This window comes from Microchirus variegatus (assembly GCF_963457635.1).
Source record: "Microchirus variegatus genome assembly, chromosome: 20".
NCBI lineage: Eukaryota > Metazoa > Chordata > Actinopteri > Pleuronectiformes > Soleidae > Microchirus > Microchirus variegatus.
Genome location: NC_139821.1, coordinates 19,433,345 through 19,452,240, shown reverse-complemented (window position 1 = coordinate 19,452,240; position 18,896 = coordinate 19,433,345). Strand labels below are relative to the sequence as shown.

The window sequence follows — 18,896 nt, the reverse complement described above, 5'->3', positions numbered from 1 at the left end:
AGGAAAACAATATTGATTAATAAACATGTGTTTTTTTATTTATTTTTTCCTTAAATGATTAGTTATCCACAAGTCACTGAAATAAATCTACAAGTACATTTGCTGCTGACTCAATAACTTTGGGTTAATGTGTTTCATCATTTCTTTTCTTTCCCCATCAGGTGCTGTTTTGTATTCTTTTCAGGCTTCAGTAAAATAATGTAACTCTTTGGAGCAAACAGGCAGAATAATAAGCCAAAGCTGGAGGCCAAGATGGCAAATGACTCAACTGCATCTGCATAATTTCCAGGGGAGCTGATATAAGCAGGGATGAATGCGACCCACACAGCACAGAAGATTAGCATGCTGAATGTGATGAACTTGGCCTCGTTGAAATTTCCAGGCAGCTTTCGAGCCAGAAAAGCCAATACAAAGCACAGACAGGCCTGTAGACCAATATATCCAAGAACGCACCAGAATGCCAGGCTAGAGCCCACATTACACTCCAGTATGATCTTTGAATGTTCATATTGTGTATTTCTGGATGGAAACGGGGGAACATCAATGAGCCAGGCAGCACAGATAACCACCTGAACCAGAGTGCAGCTGGAGATAATGGTCCTCTGCTGCTTTGGCCCCAGCCACTTCATGATGTTGTGCCCTGGCCTGGTGGCAGTGAATGCAGCCAGTACCACCAGGGTCTTCCCCAGGATGCAGGAAATACACAGTGAAAATGTGATACTAAAGGCAGTGTGGCGCAGCATGCAGGACCAATATGTTGGCTTTCCAATGAAAAGCAGAGAACACAGGAAACACAGAGTCAGTGCAAACAGTATACAGAAACTGAGCTCAGAGTTATTCACACGGACGATGGCTGTGTGTCTGTGACAGAAGAAAACTCCACAGACAGCCAGAGTGAAGCAGGCGCCCACCACAGACATCACTGTCAGGGCTATTCCCAATGAATCGAAGGTCAAGTACTCCACTTTCTTGGAGATGCAGGCTGTTCTGTCGTTGTTTGACCAGAAATCCTCAGGACAAATTGTGCAATCTACTGAGTCTAAAGGAAAGAAAGAATGGACACTTTTCAGAATTGCTTTACTTCTGTACTACAATTGTAAGAATGGATTTGCTTTGAATTTTGCCTGTTCAGCTCAAACTCACTTGTCTGATTGGTAATTTTGCCACTGTCACATGGTACACAGTCAAAGCAGCAGATAGGCTCCCCACGACGGACAGCCTTCCGGGAGCCTGGAAGACAACTGGCACTGCACACAGACACTGGCACCTAGAGAGGAAAGACCATGTGCTGATATTCAGAAAAGTTATTGATTAATCTATTGACGGATGGAACATTCCTCAAAACCACTTGTAAATAACATATTAAGTAGAAGTAACTAATTTTGTTACTTCTACTTTCTCAAGTGTGTTTAACACAGTGTTTTGAGTTTTATGTTGGTTGTCTATATTTGGTCTGAAGATGTCAGTCTAGACTACAGGTATGCCGGTAGTCATCAAATAACTTTTTGATGGTCACATGGTGTACACTGAAGACTGGGTTGCTGTCCATAAGCTATTCCATTACCTCTGGTTCTGTTAAATATATTTAGCTATAGATCTATGAGAGCTCTTCCTGAAGCATTTAATGTTGTGAAGAAGAATGCATTCATTGTTTACCGCTTTATCCTGCACATGAGAGTTGCGGGGAGCTGGAGCCAATCCCAGCTGACATAAGACAGAAGCTTAAAGAGGCAAACAGCCTTTCATTCTTACATTCAATAAAGAAAGATCCATAAGGAAAACAACAGTGGATAGTTGGTCACCAAACATATCCAAGTCCAACTGGAATTTTAATCTCTGTTGTGTATGAAAACAAATGACCCTGTGACACATCCAGTCTGTACTCTACCCCTGACTTACCTCAATCTCAACCTACAGAACTTCAACAGTTGGCATCTGATGAAGGTAAAAACACAGTGTGAGCAGCTTGCCTCACTCTGATGTCCTGCCCACATTATCTCGTCCTCCTGGATCAACAGCTCCTCTTCAACAGGCTTGGTTCCATCAAACAAACCCACGCTGACAAATTCAATGTTTCCTTCTGGGCCTCTCTGCCAGTTGATAATATCATAATAGGGTACAGAGGCACCCTTGTAATCGAAGTCCACCTCCTCCCCAGTAATCTGAAATTTCACTTCCTGGAGGTAGTGTTGCAGCTTGAAAATTAGGAAATGCACAAAATGAAACTCTGAATTGCCTTAAACAAGGTTTAGCTAAACATCCACTGCCTAAGTTTGTGGAATTCTAACAATAAACAATTAATCATACATTTATTTCATTAAGATTTAAACAATTTGGATTTTTTTAGAATACAGAAAATATGTTTGTCATATGTACAGTATGTTGCATGGATTTGGGAGATGATTATTGTGGTCTTAGGTCGACCTACAATTCTTACAATGCCACCATTGGGGCTGTGACCCACAGTTTGTAATGGTAAAGAAATAATGGATTATACATTACCTGCCAGGGGTGTACGTTGTTGCTCTGAGCACATGAGTTGTTCTGGAATGGCCCCCTCCCTGGCTGACAGAGAAGGAGGTTGTGCAGGGAATGAGCAATGGCATATACAGCCTTATAGACATTATAGGCGACTCTAGGGCTGGATGTATTCATGTAGGCTGAGTGCTGTTCCAGCAGAGACTCCTGCCCTGAGCAGGGTGGCATCTGAGTGACAGAGGATGGAAAAGGACTGCAACCATACAGAGACTCCCACAGCTCATGTACCAGGACATTGTCAGGATATCTCTTAGGGTTTACAGTCTGCAGGAAGTCACCCAGTCTGGAGATATGACCTGTTTTGATGCCAAACCCAATGGTTCCTCCCAAGTAAGGGTAATACTCTCTCCCTGAAAAGACTGATGCTGTGACCAAGGCTTCACTCGCCACCCACTGGATTCCAATGATGTTCTGAGTTATGTAGTCTCTCAAGAAAGCTGTCAGATCCCTTTGGCCTGCAAATACCACCACCACTTTTGCAGTAGAGCTACGCATCACCTTTACAGAGGTTCACAGGGTTTTAAAAGGAGACAAAAACGAGTGACAATAAGAAAATCTCATATATATACACAGTGAAGAATAATTAACATTTCCAGTACAGACCTTAGTATAAGGCAACATATTAGGTGTTCATTTTTTTTCTTCCTTAAACTTATTGTTTATTAGGTTTTGAGGATGTATACAATTGTATTAAAACATTTACAGAGTTAAGTATACATACAACAAAACGAAGTGGTCATTGAAGTATTGTTGCACATTATTATTAATAATAATAAGAATAATAATAGAAGAAATAGAACATTACAATGGACAATTTAAAAGGGATTTGGACAAATCAAAAACAAACCAAAAAGGGGGAGAAAAGAAAACACAGGCACATCAGTCAATTAATAGTGAAATATACATGCCAAGCCAGAGTAGTGGCATGTAACCCTCATCACAACAGAGATAATATTTATACCGCTCTTAGCTGCTTCAATCAGGAGTGAGTGGAAGATCTGTCCTCTTAACGAGTTGATGGAATGGGCCCCATAATTTCCCAAATTTACTGGAGCAGCCAGAACGGGTCCTTGCTTTTTTTTAAGGAGAAGGCAAATGGAGGCTCGATTGAGAGTTTGAGGAAGGTGGCCAGATTCAAAAGACTCATTGAACATATCCAATAACAAAGGGGCAAACATGTGCCAAAACATTTTAAAATATTCGGAGGGAAAGCCATCTGGGCCAGGGCTTTTCCCACTTTGGAGAGAAGATGCAGCTGTATGAAGTTCAGCGATAGTAATCGGCCTCCCTAACTCCTCCACAGCTGATTGGTCGAGGTCTTCATTTTGAAGAAAATACTTTTTTTTGCCAGAGTCAAGAATAATTTCCTGTGGTATTTTGGTGAGAGTTGTCCCACTCAGATTGTATGCTATGCCCCAATAATTTGTCCTGTGACATTATTCATCTTCTTTGTGTTATGACCCTCTTAATTTTCTGGACGTTGTCTTTTGTTATGTTTGATTGAAAGTACACGTACTGACCAATTGTGGACATATTTAAGTGATGTTGTAAGGAAAGATTTGTATTGATATATGGTCAGAGAGTCACAATTCACGTCACGACTCTCTTCTCCTAATATCTAATATGGACCTGATGAGATAAATGGATACAAGTGAGAGAAAGATACAGTTTTCTCCTGGAGTGTCTGAACTTAATGACAGCACATAACTCTTTAACTGAAACAAACTCATTCATGCTATACACAATTTACGTAGTTACATTTTTATAGCATCAAAACGCCAGTCTACCTAGCCTAGAGTTCCAGGGGCTGGGTTTTATCTTGTGGTATAACACATTAACTATATGGCGGATCAGTGGTAGAGTGAGTCGTATTTCAACTGAAAGGCTGAGGGTTTGATTCCTGGTTAGACTAGTTTACATACTGATGTTTCTTTGGGCAAGACACTTAACTTCACATTACTGTGCCGGCAATGTGTGAATGGGAATGAAAGATGTGTGACACCAAAAATTTGCTCCAAATAGATGCAATGTATAAATGAGTGATTTATGTGAATGGGTGAACGAGAAAAAACTGTTCTGTAAAGCAGAAATTCTTTATATAAATACAGACCACTTACCAATTAAAAGGTAGAAGTCAACAGTGCCCACAGTGTTTTCATACCTTCATTATCCTCAGTCCAGTTTGGCGATTGTAGATCAGAGGAATCATTTCTTGGTACGCCACACATACTTTGGTTTCCTGTAATTCTCTCAGTAAACCTTTTGCAGCAAAACGGCCATAATCATGGTCTCCTTGCAGCAGCCCCACCCAAGTCCAGTTAAAGTGCACCAGCAGCTGTGCAATGGCTTTGACCTGGGCTCAACAGAAAAAGACAATCAACTCTCTGTTTCATATCACAGACATGAAAAAACTTGAAAAAATAAAAAGCAATATCTTATAATATAAAGCAATTAGGTTTTGTGCCCTGGTATAACATGGCTGCATTCTGTTAACGATGAAGCATGGAAGTTTGGCAGAACAAAGAAATATTGAAGTATTATTTGATAGGGACTACACATACTCTTTCTACCCCACTGCCATAAGAATCCTGAACAGCTGAGCAGGACTACAATCGCCACTTTAAACCTGATACATGTCACTTTAAATCTGTTTGCACAGCATCTTGCACAACCAGTGTGCACTTTATGTACAGTTCTCTTGCTTGTATATATGCATATGTTTATACTTATTTCAAGCATATATATTATTTTAGTTTTTTGGTAATATTTATTATTTTTATTTATTATTTTTATTATGTATATTATACTTTTTAAAACATTTCTTTCTACTTTATGCTGGTATTTTTGAGTGGACAGCAAAGTAAGAATTTCCTTGTAAAGGGAAACGTGTTTACTGTGCATATGACAATAAACACTTTGAATCTTTGAATCTTGAATAAGTGTTGCTCCATCTGAATGACATGTAAACAGTGCTGTTTACAAACCCTAATCCTATCCCAAAGATTATAACAAAACACAAAAATGTAAATATACTGATGATTATCCACTGTGATTACGATCAAACCTGAAAAGGTTGTAATAATTATTTCTGATGTAGTAAATGTGCACAGCTTTGATGGAAAACCATAACTAGTCACTTGTTTTACATTTTACCTGGTAGTCATCACTCGGAATTACTCTGAAGAAGGTTGGATATTTCTGTCTGTCTGACAAACATGCACATGAAGAAAAGTAGCTGATCTGTGTAAAAACAGAGTGCAGTGTTACTGAGAAAATATAAAAAAAAAATTGTGATTGGCATAAATAAAAGTTTTTTCTTACCATAGGGATCCTGAATGGCTGCAGGATTCTTGATACAACAATAGACTGAGCAGATCCAGAAGCCCCAATCACTGCGAGGAGTGATGAGGCATTTGTGCACATAGTAGAGTTTTCCTCACTCATCCCATTCAGCATAGATAAAACAGCTCTCTGTCCTGTCAGTGCATATCCACATGAATCAAAGATTTTGTAGCCCAAAGTGTGATTCGGCAAAAGCACAGGATTCTGGTTTATCTCCTCCACTGCCAGTCTCATAGTCTGAGCCCACCGGAAAGCCCTGGGAAAAAGTCTGCGGCTGATACAGATGAATGTAGTATGTTCATTTAGAAACTCTAATGATTATAACACATTCCCTCTACTCCATTTTATATTAAGAGTGAACAATTGACAAAGAAAAGACATATTTACAGGAAAAAATAAGTATAATCCTCCCACTATCATCTATGAAACTCACCCATTGCAGTTTATTGGTGGTGGTCTGTAGGTGCCATTAAGGTCTGGCATTTTCAGATTATAATGAAGGGGGAAAATCCCACCAATGACATAGTCACCCTGGACCACAAATCCTGGCTGGAAGCTGTTTAGAAGAGTGCACTTTGAGGCTGCTGGTGGAGCTGCAGTGGTGATGCTGGAAAGTGAACTATCAGTTAAAGTGAGGACACTGAAAGAGAAAAGCAGAGAAAATAAAGCAAGTGAAGTCATAATGTTTCACTGGGCTGAGGAGAGAATGAGAGGGACAGAACAAATAATAAGGCACTTTATAAAGGCTACAGTATCACACCTTCAGTCTTGCATCTTATTAATGTCAGACTGGCTTTGGATTGGACAGTCGTCCACAATCAGGAACTGAATTGGGTTAATGCAAACTGGGGAAAAAGCTAAGGCTCGAAACAAATAAAAAAATACAAAGACAAAAACACAAACAAATACAGTCTCATATTATAACCATTGTCGTGGCCATTCAAACAAAAGTCCAAGTATTTACGACTGGCCACCTAATCTGTAGCAGTTTTGGTTCTGACTCGTGTACAATTAGTTATCTACTCTTCTTGACGATCCCAGCGTTACTCACAAGTAGTCCACAGGAGGCAGATAAATGTTGACATCGATGTATTTGAAATCAAAAATAAAAGTCTGGTCCAGTACCAGCATAAAACTATCCAAAAAACATTGTCCTTGCTTTCTTGGTGCACACATTGCTCACCAGTTTATGCACTTATGCACATAATAGTACATAAATGATCAAAATCTTATATCCATCCGCACTTGCAGATTCGTCCATAACATAACACATGGTTGTCCTACTGCACACATGACAAGCTGCCTTAAAGCTCCACTAACTGGTGTAAAGCTACAGCAGGCTTTACTGCTTTTACCATCCAAACACAAATCAGTCTTAAAATAACCATAAACTGCCAATAATACTATTGTTTCACTGTTGCATGAACATAGTTCTATATACAGTAAATACAGACCATCTATCTATTGTTGCACTATTTCTGTTAACTCTGTGATTCAAAGTATTTCCACATAAGCTGATCTTTATTTGCTCTGTGTAAAAGAGGCTTTCATTTAACTGGTGAGAGCTGATACAACTAGCCTACGCTGTCGGGGGCCGACAGCAAGGGGTATATCCGCGAACTTGTCCAATCCTCAACTTTCCAATATACTCAAAGTATACGCACTCGCACCTGCCACTTACTGTTTTAATTAATTATTAAAGGGACAATATGTAGTATTTATGGGTTTATATTACCCAAAATCCACTTTTGTATACATATTATGTGCTCCTGCATTGTCTAGTCGCTGTATAATATTCTTTGTTTCATTTTCGTAGTGTTTCAAAAAGTCATTTAAAATAACATGGTCGCGGGCCGCGGTCGCATAGCCACTGTTGGCAGCGAGACGCCATGTTTCTGCCGGAGCCTGTAAGGACAAACGCGAGAGAACAAATCAAGCGTCTCTTTACTTGTAGCGGAAGTCCCGCCTCCACTCTCTCCGCTTCGTCTGCTACGGCCGCGGTAGCTCGCCCTCTCCCTCGCCTCACGAACCTCATCTGCTGACACGGAGAAAGACGACGAGGACGACATTTGACCAGCTGCGGATACCGTAGCGCTCAGGGAAGGGAGGGGGTCAGCAGGGCAGCAGGTCTTTGTTGTAAATTTCAGCCTCTCCTCTAGATGTCACTATAAACTACTTACTTCCCCTTTAATAAATTCAACAAAATAACTGTTAAATATTATGATATAATGCTGACTACACTTTATACATGTTCAAAGCATCAATATAAACTCGATATAGAACACAGAATACCTGAACTCATAAATTTCTCTCTAGTTTTTAACAAAACTAGTTTATCTATTATACTTTGTTAAATATTATGAATATTAAAATGCTAACCACACCTGCCATATCTTCAAAGTGTCCAAATTTCATGAAAAAGCATACAATATGCTCAAACTTTCCATTCAATGCATTAATAAAGAAATGGAGGCTTAACTATTTTTTATATGATAATTAATACATTTATATTATAATGTAATAAATATTATGAATAAGTGCTAAATAATGATATCCTCAATGTGTCCAAATGAGCTTAATAATAAAGAAAAAAATGCCTTAACTATTTTTTCTGTGTTCACTAATAAGTTAACCAGTTAACTTATTATGTAACTATTACCAATCATAGCCAAAGTAATAATGATTGTACTTGTAGATAGTTGTTACATGAATCATTGTACAACATTTGAAGGCAATATCTCCATCAGTCTGGAAGATAAAGCCGAAAATGTGTTTTTAGCATAATAAATTAATTAATTTGCTATTTAATAATAAAGCTACAAAGATAGGGATACTTCTCAGGTGGTATGTGATGCCCATGCAAAATTTGAAGCCAATACCTGCAATACTTTGGAAGATAGGCAAAAATATGTTTTTTATATCATTAATGAATGAATGAATGAATGAATGAATTAACTAATTAATAATAATGGTAGACAGCTCAAAATCAATAGGGATCATCTACAGGGGGTATGTGACCCATAAAAAAAATAAGAAAATTTAATCTCAAACGCCTTTCCAGTTATCGCGTTAACGGCTAAAATCTGCAGACTCGGACAACGACGCGGACGCGCGAGACCGATTCCATAATATCTGCGTGCGTTTCTCGCGGATATAAATATTCAACATCTATGATGGAGACTTTGCCAAAGGTGGAAATATCACTGCATTGTTCATTTTGTTGTAGTATACCAAAAGTTCACCATGGTAATGACCAAGAACCAATATTTCTATGTTGTTTTGTAGCACATATTTTAATCACTGCTTTTCTGCAAGCAACCTGTGAAGTTTCTGTCATGTAATCTAAATCTTCTTGACATCCATCAGTAACTGGAAAGAAATATCAAGAGGAAAACAATATTGATTAATAAACATGTGTATTTTTATTTTTTTTTCCTTAAATGATTAGTTATCCACAAGTCACTGAAATAAATCTACAAGTACATTTGCTGCTGACTCAATAACGTTGGGTTCATTTGTTTCATCATTTCTTTTCTTTCCCCATCAGGTGCTGTTTTGTATTCTTTTCAGGCTTCAGTAAAATAATGTAACTCTTTGGAGCAAACAGGCAGAACAATAAGCCAAAGCTGGAGGCCAAGATGGCAAATGACTCAACTGCATCTGCATAATTTCCAGGGGAGCTGATATAAGCAGGGATGAATGCTAGCCACACAGCACAGAAGATCAGCATGCTGAATGTGATGAACTTGGCCTCGTTGAAATTTCCAGGCAGCTTTCGAGCCAGAAAAGCCAATACAAAGCACAGACAAGCCTGTAGACCAATATATCCAAGAACGCACCAGAATGCCAGGCTAGAGCCCACATTACACTCCAGTATGATCTTTGAATGTTCATATTGTGTATTTCTGGATGGAAACGGGGGAACATCAATGAGCCAGGCAGCACAGATAACCACCTGAACCAGAGTGCAGCTGGAGATAATGGTCCTCTGCTGCTTTGGCCCCAGCCACTTCATGATGTTGTGCCCTGGCCTGGTGGCAGTGAATGCAGCCAGTACCACCAGGGTCTTCCCCAGGATGCAGGAAATACACAGTGAAAATGTGATACTAAAGGCAGTGTGGCGCAGCATGCAGGACCAATATGTTGGCTTTCCAATGAAAAGTAGAGAACACAGGAAACACAGAGTCAGTGCAAACAGTATAAAGAAACTGAGCTCAGAGTTATTCACACGGACGATGGCTGTGTGTCTGTGACAGAAGAAGACTCCACAGACAGCCAGAGTGAAGCAGGCGCCCACCACAGACATCACTGTCAGGGCTATTCCCAATGAATCGAAGGTCAAGTACTCCACTTTCTTGGAGATGCAGGCTGTTCTGTCGTTGTTTGACCAGAAATCCTCAGGACAAATTGTGCAATCTACTGAGTCTAAAGGAAAGAAAGAATGGACACTTTTCAGAATTGCTTTACTTCTGTACTACAATTGTAAGAATGGATTTGCTTTGAATTTTGCCTGTTCAGCTCAAACTCACTTGTCTGATTGGTAATTTTGCCACTGTCACATGGTACACAGTCAAAGCAGCAGATAGGCTCCCCACGACGGACAGCCTTCCGGGAGCCTGGAAGACAACTGGCACTGCACACAGACACTGGCACCTAGAGAGGAAAGACCATGTGCTGATATTCAGAAAAGTTATTGATTAATCTATTGACGGATGGAACATTCCTCAAAACCACTTGTAAATAACATATTAAGTAGAAGTAACTAATTTTGTTACTTCTACTTTCTCAAGTGTGTTTAACACAGTGTTTTGAGTTGTATGTTGGTTGTCTATATTTGGTCTGAAGATGTCAGTCTAGACTACAGGTATGCCGGTAGTCATCAAATAACTTTTTGATGGTCACATGGTGTACACTGAAGACTGGGTTGCTGTCCATAAGCTATTCCATTACCTCTGGTTCTGTTAAATATATTTAGCTATAGATCTATGAGAGCTCTTCCTGAAGCATTTAATGTTGTGAAGAAGAATGCATTCATTGTTTACCGCTTTATCCTGCACATGAGAGTTGCGGGGAGCTGGAGCCAATCCCAGCTGACATAAGACAGAAGCTTAAAGAGGCAAACAGCCTTTCATTCTTACATTCAATAAAGAAAGATCCATAAGGAAAACAACAGTGGATAGTTGGTCACCAAACATATCCAAGTCCAACTGGAATTTTAATCTCTGTTGTGTATGAAAACAAATGACCCTGTGACACATCCAGTCTGTACTCTACCCCTGACTTACCTCAATCTCAACCTACAGAACTTCAACAGTTGGCATCTGATGAAGGTAAAAACACAGTGTGAGCAGCTTGCCTCACTCTGATGTCCTGCCCACATTATCTCGTCCTCCTGGATCAACAGCTCCTCTTCAACAGGCTTGGTTCCATCAAACAAACCCACGCTGACAAATTCAATGTTTCCTTCTGGGCCTCTCTGCCAGTTGATAATATCATAATAGGGTACAGAGTCACCCTTGTAATCGAAGTCCACCTCCTCCCCAGTAATCTGAAATTTCACTTCCTGGAGGTAGTGTTGCAGCTTGAAAATTAGGAAATGCACAAAATGAAACTCTGAATTGCCTTAAACAAGGTTTAGCTAAACATCCACTGCCTAAGTTTGTGGAATTCTAACAATAAACAATTAATCATACATTTATTTCATTAAGATTTAAACAATTTGGATTTTTTTAGAATACAGAAAATATGTTTGTCATATGTACAGTATGTTGCATGGATTTGGGAGATGATTATTGTGGTCTTAGGTCGACCTACAATTCTTACAATGCCACCATTGGGGCTGTGACCCACAGTTTGTAATGGTAAAGAAATAATGGATTATACATTACCTGCCAGGGGTGTACGTTGTTGCTCTGAGCACATGAGTTGTTCTGGAATGGCCCCCTCCCTGGCTGACAGAGAAGGAGGTTGTGCAGGGAATGAGCAATGGCATATACAGCCTTATAGACATTATAGGCGACTCTAGGGCTGGATGTATTCATGTAGGCTGAGTGCTGTTCCAGCAGAGACTCCTGCCCTGAGCAGGGTGGCATCTGAGTGACAGAGGATGGAAAAGGACTGCAACCATACAGAGACTCCCACAGCTCATGTACCAGGACATTGTCAGGATATCTCTTAGGGTTTACAGTCTGCAGGAAGTCACCCAGTCTGGAGATATGACCTGTTTTGATGCCAAACCCAATGGTTCCTCCCAAGTAAGGGTAATACTCTCTCCCTGAAAAGACTGATGCTGTGACCAAGGCTTCACTCGCCACCCACTGGATTCCAATGATGTTCTGAGTTATGTAGTCTCTCAAGAAAGCTGTCAGATCCCTTTGGCCTGCAAATACCACCACCACTTTTGCAGTAGAGCTACGCATCACCTTTACAGAGGTTCACAGGGTTTTAAAAGGAGACAAAAACGAGTGACAATAAGAAAATCTCATATATATACACAGTGAAGAATAATTAACATTTCCAGTACAGACCTTAGTATAAGGCAACATATTAGGTGTTCATTTTTTTTCTTCCTTAAACTTATTGTTTATTAGGTTTTGAGGATGTATACAATTGTATTAAAACATTTACAGAGTTAAGTATACATACAACAAAACGAAGTGGTCATTGAAGTATTGTTGCACATTATTATTAATAATAATAAGAATAATAATAGAAGAAATAGAACATTACAATGGACAATTTAAAAGGGATTTGGACAAATCAAAAACAAACCAAAAAGGGGGAGAAAAGAAAACACAGGCACATCAGTCAATTAATAGTGAAATATACATGCCAAGCCAGAGTAGTGGCATGTAACCCTCATCACAACAGAGATAATATTTATACCGCTCTTAGCTGCTTCAATCAGGAGTGAGTGGAAGATCTGTCCTCTTAACGAGTTGATGGAATGGGCCCCATAATTTCCCAAATTTACTGGAGCAGCCAGAACGGGTCCTTGCTTTTTTTTAAGGAGAAGGCAAATGGAGGCTCGATTGAGAGTTTGAGGAAGGTGGCCAGATTCAAAAGACTCATTGAACATATCCAATAACAAAGGGGCAAACATGTGCCAAAACATTTTAAAATATTCGGAGGGAAAGCCATCTGGGCCAGGGCTTTTCCCACTTTGGAGAGAAGATGCAGCTGTATGAAGTTCAGCGATAGTAATCGGCCTCCCTAACTCCTCCACAGCTGATTGGTCGAGGTCTTCATTTTGAAGAAAATACTTTTTTTTGCCAGAGTCAAGAATAATTTCCTGTGGTATTTTGGTGAGAGTTGTCCCACTCAGATTGTATGCTATGCCCCAATAATTTGTCCTGTGACATTATTCATCTTCTTTGTGTTATGACCCTCTTAATTTTCTGGACGTTGTCTTTTGTTATGTTTGATTGAAAGTACACGTACTGACCAATTGTGGACATATTTAAGTGATGTTGTAAGGAAAGATTTGTATTGATATATGGTCAGAGAGTCACAATTCACGTCACGACTCTCTTCTCCTAATATCTAATATGGACCTGATGAGATAAATGGATACAAGTGAGAGAAAGATACAGTTTTCTCCTGGAGTGTCTGAACTTAATGACAGCACATAACTCTTTAACTGAAACAAACTCATTCATGCTATACACAATTTACGTAGTTACATTTTTATAGCATCAAAACGCCAGTCTACCTAGCCTAGAGTTCCAGGGGCTGGGTTTTATCTTGTGGTATAACACATTAACTATATGGCGGATCAGTGGTAGAGTGAGTCGTATTTCAACTGAAAGGCTGAGGGTTTGATTCCTGGTTAGACTAGTTTACATACTGATGTTTCTTTGGGCAAGACACTTAACTTCACATTACTGTGCCGGCAATGTGTGAATGGGAATGAAAGATGTGTGACACCAAAAATTTGCTCCAAATAGATGCAATGTATAAATGAGTGATTTATGTGAATGGGTGAACGAGAAAAAACTGTTCTGTAAAGCAGAAATTCTTTATATAAATACAGACCACTTACCAATTAAAAGGTAGAAGTCAACAGTGCCCACAGTGTTTTCATACCTTCATTATCCTCAGTCCAGTTTGGCGATTGTAGATCAGAGGAATCATTTCTTGGTACGCCACACATACTTTGGTTTCCTGTAATTCTCTCAGTAAACCTTTTGCAGCAAAACGGCCATAATCATGGTCTCCTTGCAGCAGCCCCACCCAAGTCCAGTTAAAGTGCACCAGCAGCTGTGCAATGGCTTTGACCTGGGCTCAACAGAAAAAGACAATCAACTCTCTGTTTCATATCACAGACATGAAAAAACTTGAAAAAATAAAAAGCAATATCTTATAATATAAAGCAATTAGGTTTTGTGCCCTGGTATAACATGGCTGTATTCTGTTAACGATGAAGCATGGAAGTTTGGCAGAACAAAGAAATATTGAAGTATTATTTGATAGGGACTACACATACTCTTTCTACCCCACTGCCATAAGAATCCTGAACAGCTGAGCAGGACTACAATCGCCACTTTAAACCTGATACATGTCACTTTAAATCTGTTTGCACAGCATCTTGCACAACCAGTGTGCACTTTATGTACAGTTCTCTTGCTTGTATATATGCATATGTTTATACTTATTTCAAGCATATATATTATTTTAGTTTTTTGGTAATATTTATTATTTTTATTTATTATTTTTATTATGTATATTATACTTTTTAAAACATTTCTTTCTACTTTATGCTGGTATTTTTGAGTGGACAGCAAAGTAAGAATTTCCTTGTAAAGGGAAACGTGTTTACTGTGCATATGACAATAAACACTTTGAATCTTTGAATCTTGAATAAGTGTTGCTCCATCTGAATGACATGTAAACAGTGCTGTTTACAAACCCTAATCCTATCCCAAAGATTATAACAAAACACAAAAATTTAAATATACTGATGATTATCCACTGTGATTACGATCAAACCTGAAAAGGTTGTAATAATTATTTCTGATGTAGTAAATGTGCACAGCTTTGATGGAAAACCATAACTAGTCACTTGTTTTACATTTTACCTGGTAGTCATCACTCGGAATTACTCTGAAGAAGGTTGGATATTTCTGTCTGTCTGACAAACATGCACATGAAGAAAAGTAGCTGATCTGTGTAAAAACAGAGTGCAGTGTTACTGAAAAAAAAATTGTGATTGGCATAAATAAAAGTTTTTTCTTACCATAGGGATCCTGAATGGCTGCAGGATTCTTGATACAACAATAGACTGAGCAGATCCAGAAGCCCCAATCACTGCGAGGAGTGATGAGGCATTTGTGCACATAGTAGAGTTTTCCTCACTCATCCCATTCAGCATAGATAAAACAGCTCTCTGTCCTGTCAGTGCATATCCACATGAATCAAAGATTTTGTAGCCCAAAGTGTGATTCGGCAAAAGCACAGGATTCTGGTTTATCTCCTCCACTGCCAGTCTCATAGTCTGAGCCCACCGGAAAGCCCTGGGAAAAAGTCTGCGGCTGATACAGATGAATGTAGTATGTTCATTTAGAAACTCTAATGATTATAACACATTCCCTCTACTCCATTTTATATTAAGAGTGAACAATTGACAAAGAAAAGACATATTTACAGGAAAAAATAAGTATAATCCTCCCACTATCATCTATGAAACTCACCCATTGCAGTTTATTGGTGGTGGTCTGTAGGTGCCATTAAGGTCTGGCATTTTCAGATTATAATGAAGGGGGAAAATCCCACCAATGACATAGTCACCCTGGACCACAAATCCTGGCTGGAAGCTGTTTAGAAGAGTGCACTTTGAGGCTGCTGGTGGAGCTGCAGTGGTGATGCTGGAAAGTGAACTATCAGTTAAAGTGAGGACACTGAAAGAGAAAAGCAGAGAAAATAAAGCAAGTGAAGTCATAATGTTTCACTGGGCTGAGGAGAGAATGAGAGGGACAGAACAAATAATAAGGCACTTTATAAAGGCTACAGTATCACACCTTCAGTCTTGACTCTTATTAATGACAGAGTGGCTTTGGACTGGACAGTCGTCCGGAACTAAAGTGGGTTAATGCAAACTGTGGGGAAAAAGCTAAGGCCCTAAACAAAGAATAAAAAAACAAAGACAAATACACAAACAAATACAAATACATACAATCTTGTATGATAACCATCGTAGTGGTCTTTTATATAAAAGTCCAAGTATCTACGACTGGCCACTTAATTTGTAGCAGTTTTGATTCTGACTCGTGTCCAGTTAGTTATCTACTCTTCTTGAGGACCCCAGTGTTACTCACAAGTAGTCAACAGGAGGCAGGTAAACGCTGACATTGATTTATTTGAAGTCAAAAACAAAAGGCTGGTCCAGTGCCAGCATAATGTTTGTTACCTTTATTTTTCCCAGTTCTGAATCCGTTTAGTTTTACAACAATTTGTGGCACACAAACAAAAACAATACCTATTTGACGCTGGCTGATGACATCACATCTCCCTCACTTCCGCTGATTGCAGATGAAGCATCGAATATTCACCACGGAGCAGGGGCCCCACGTCTCACCCCAAAGAATATCATATATATCATTATCAGTCATATTTTCCACAGTCGCTTCACTTTTGCAATTATCTTCTGGAGGAAGCTTAATCACCTGTTCTCTCATCACTAGGCCGGATGGCCATGGTGCCTCAAGGTTTGGCTCTACCATTACATGTGATGCACTCACCACACTCTTGTTTAGCCGACATCACTTTGTTCCTTGGGATGGTCACTGGTTTTCTGCCTACTCTGGCTAAGTGGGGATGGTTTTCAGGCTTTTGCTTTTTCAAAACAGATAAAACAGCTCTTGCAGTTCTGTGGCCTACCTCCAGGGTTGTGCATAGTCTCTTATCCATATGACCTGATGGAATACAGTCTTCACTTGTGTCATTGGTCAGAGCCAGTTCTTCAATTACATTATAGCCGATGATGGGGCGTACCATGACATCGTTAGCCACAAGGATGGGTACCAGAACAGTTTTGTCACTGATTCCATCTTTGGATAAGGTGACTTGAATTCCATCCATTCCAGTTCCATTCACAGCCGAAACCTCTAACGATCTGTCTTCAAGCAGCTCAGTCAAAAAGCACTGTGGTGTCAACTACCTCCTAAAGAAGCTCGAATTAGACATTTCTTTCCAACTAGCTTAGCTTTGCAGCTGTTTACCAGTGAGAGGTGCTCTTAGACTGAAAAATGCTGTGTTCTCAGCAGGACAATGCAGATTTCAATAATGCTTGTGCTCTCTGTGACATTTCTAATTCGGGATCCTAATGCCCAGTGTTCTGCACTGCCGAACTTGTAACAATGATCACACTTTCCATCAGGATTGGACTGTTGACATTTCCCGCATTGTCTGCTATTAACAGTCCTGGGCGGTGTCCTGTGTTTTCGACTTGGTTCTTCACTGACTCTCCTTTGGATGCTTCCGATGTGTGTGGTGAAGCTCTGAATAGCTTCATATATGGCTTTGTTACCTTGATCAACCTTTTCCATGGGTGTGTCACGTTTGTTTGTTTCACCACCTGTATTCTTTATTCTTGTTCTACTTTGGCACATGTTCAGTTTGTTCATTTTCTTCACCAATTGCTACCACTCTGATCAGTTTTGCGTTTGATGTAGTTGACAGCTTGTTCTTAATTTCCATTTCCAAACTATGCAGCTGTCATTTTCTCCAGAAGGACTTCGTCTGTAACGTTGGGATTTTGTAAATATGGCTTTATGTATGTTTGAATATTGTCATCCTGAGGACCAGTAATTACTGTTTGAAGGAATTGATTATGAATAAGTTCAGCACTGTTCTTCAAACCAGACTTCAATCTATCTGAAGCAAAGACAATTTGTTGTCTCAGGTCCATAGCTCTCATCAAAAACTGTACAGACGTCTTGTGACGGCGACTCGTCACTTCATTACACACACGCATCCACCGATTCCAACACACACCCGCTGATAGAGCGCACAGAGACACACACGCTTCTGCAGATACCACACACGCCTGTTAACATGGATTGGGTTCAAAACTTACCTACTTTTTATCCTCAGTTATGGTCGAACAGCATTTCAAACATCACTTATATGACGCTGTTGGTGGGACGCTTTGCGTGACGTCACATTTGTTTGTAGTTTTGTTAATTATCTGTTAATATAGGTTATTAAAGGTGGGGACAACAATTGTTATGGGATTGTTAATTTAGGAAAAATTTTGGTTTTATGTTAATTTTGGTTGTTTGATGAAATAATCATGCTTGTGTTAGGGTTAGGGTTAGTTTAATGGGATTTTGGGGATAATTTGTGTTTGGATGGGAGGGGCACAGAACCTATATAAAGTGAGGTCTAACTCCCACCGGGGCAGCTTTGTTAGGTTACAGAGGAGGTAACACTGGTTTGCTTACATTGCATTCTTAACTGTCTTGATTTGGACTTGGACTTGTTTTGAAACCCTGTGTTGAGTTACTATTATATATATTTTTGGTTAACAGCATTTTTGGACATTTTCCATTTTTTTTTTCCACTTGTAAATATTTTCTCACTGTGTGCACCTTGGCCGGCTAAATAAAAGGGCAACATCACATCAGTCCAGCGACTACGCCATAATTTTTTCTGGTCAAATTAAAGAGTTGCAGTAGAACCCCGTGACACGTCTCCTTGGGCTCCTGAACTCCACGTGTGAGGGAGTGATACAGCTCTGTAGCATCTTTTCTCAATGTAATTAGTCTGTAGAATTTGCTTGAATAACAGCCTCAACAACTTTCCTCCTCATATACTTTCTGAAGTTCCCTTTGAATCTCTCTCTCCAAACTTGAGTAGGTTAATTGTCCTTTTGACTCGGTTCTCCAATTTATCCAGTTAATTTTAACTCTCTCCTGTACAGTGGATGGACAAAAGGCACATTTTGACTAACTACAGCAGTTGTTTTATTCAGGGTTGAAAACCTTTTTCTTTGTCCTTCTGTATTACTGGATGCCATT

General features: G+C 39.5%; 2 protein-coding genes across 2 annotated transcripts; both read right to left on the bottom strand.

Annotated features, from left to right (window-relative positions):
* Nucleotides 1–137: 137 nt before the first annotated feature.
* Nucleotides 138–9,125, bottom strand: LOC310941822 (extracellular calcium-sensing receptor-like; the record flags this gene model as incomplete). Its single annotated transcript, XM_083907070.1, has 9 exons — nucleotides 138–1,039; nucleotides 1,144–1,267; nucleotides 1,971–2,195; nucleotides 2,503–3,036; nucleotides 4,700–4,891; nucleotides 5,692–5,778; nucleotides 5,860–6,148; nucleotides 6,314–6,520; nucleotides 9,112–9,125. 9 exons carry the CDS (start codon nucleotides 9,123–9,125, stop codon nucleotides 138–140), a joined length of 2,574 nt encoding a protein of 857 aa, XP_083763196.1.
* Nucleotides 9,126–9,403: 278 nt separating this feature from the next.
* On the bottom strand, nucleotides 9,404–16,956 carry LOC310941821 (extracellular calcium-sensing receptor-like; the record flags this gene model as incomplete). Its single annotated transcript, XM_083907069.1, has 10 exons — nucleotides 9,404–10,305; nucleotides 10,410–10,533; nucleotides 11,237–11,461; nucleotides 11,769–12,302; nucleotides 13,966–14,157; nucleotides 14,958–15,044; nucleotides 15,116–15,404; nucleotides 15,570–15,776; nucleotides 15,828–15,831; nucleotides 16,812–16,956. The coding sequence occupies 10 exons, from the start codon at nucleotides 16,954–16,956 to the stop codon at nucleotides 9,404–9,406; spliced, it is 2,709 nt and encodes a 902-aa protein (XP_083763195.1).
* Nucleotides 16,957–18,896: the final 1,940 nt, after the last annotated feature.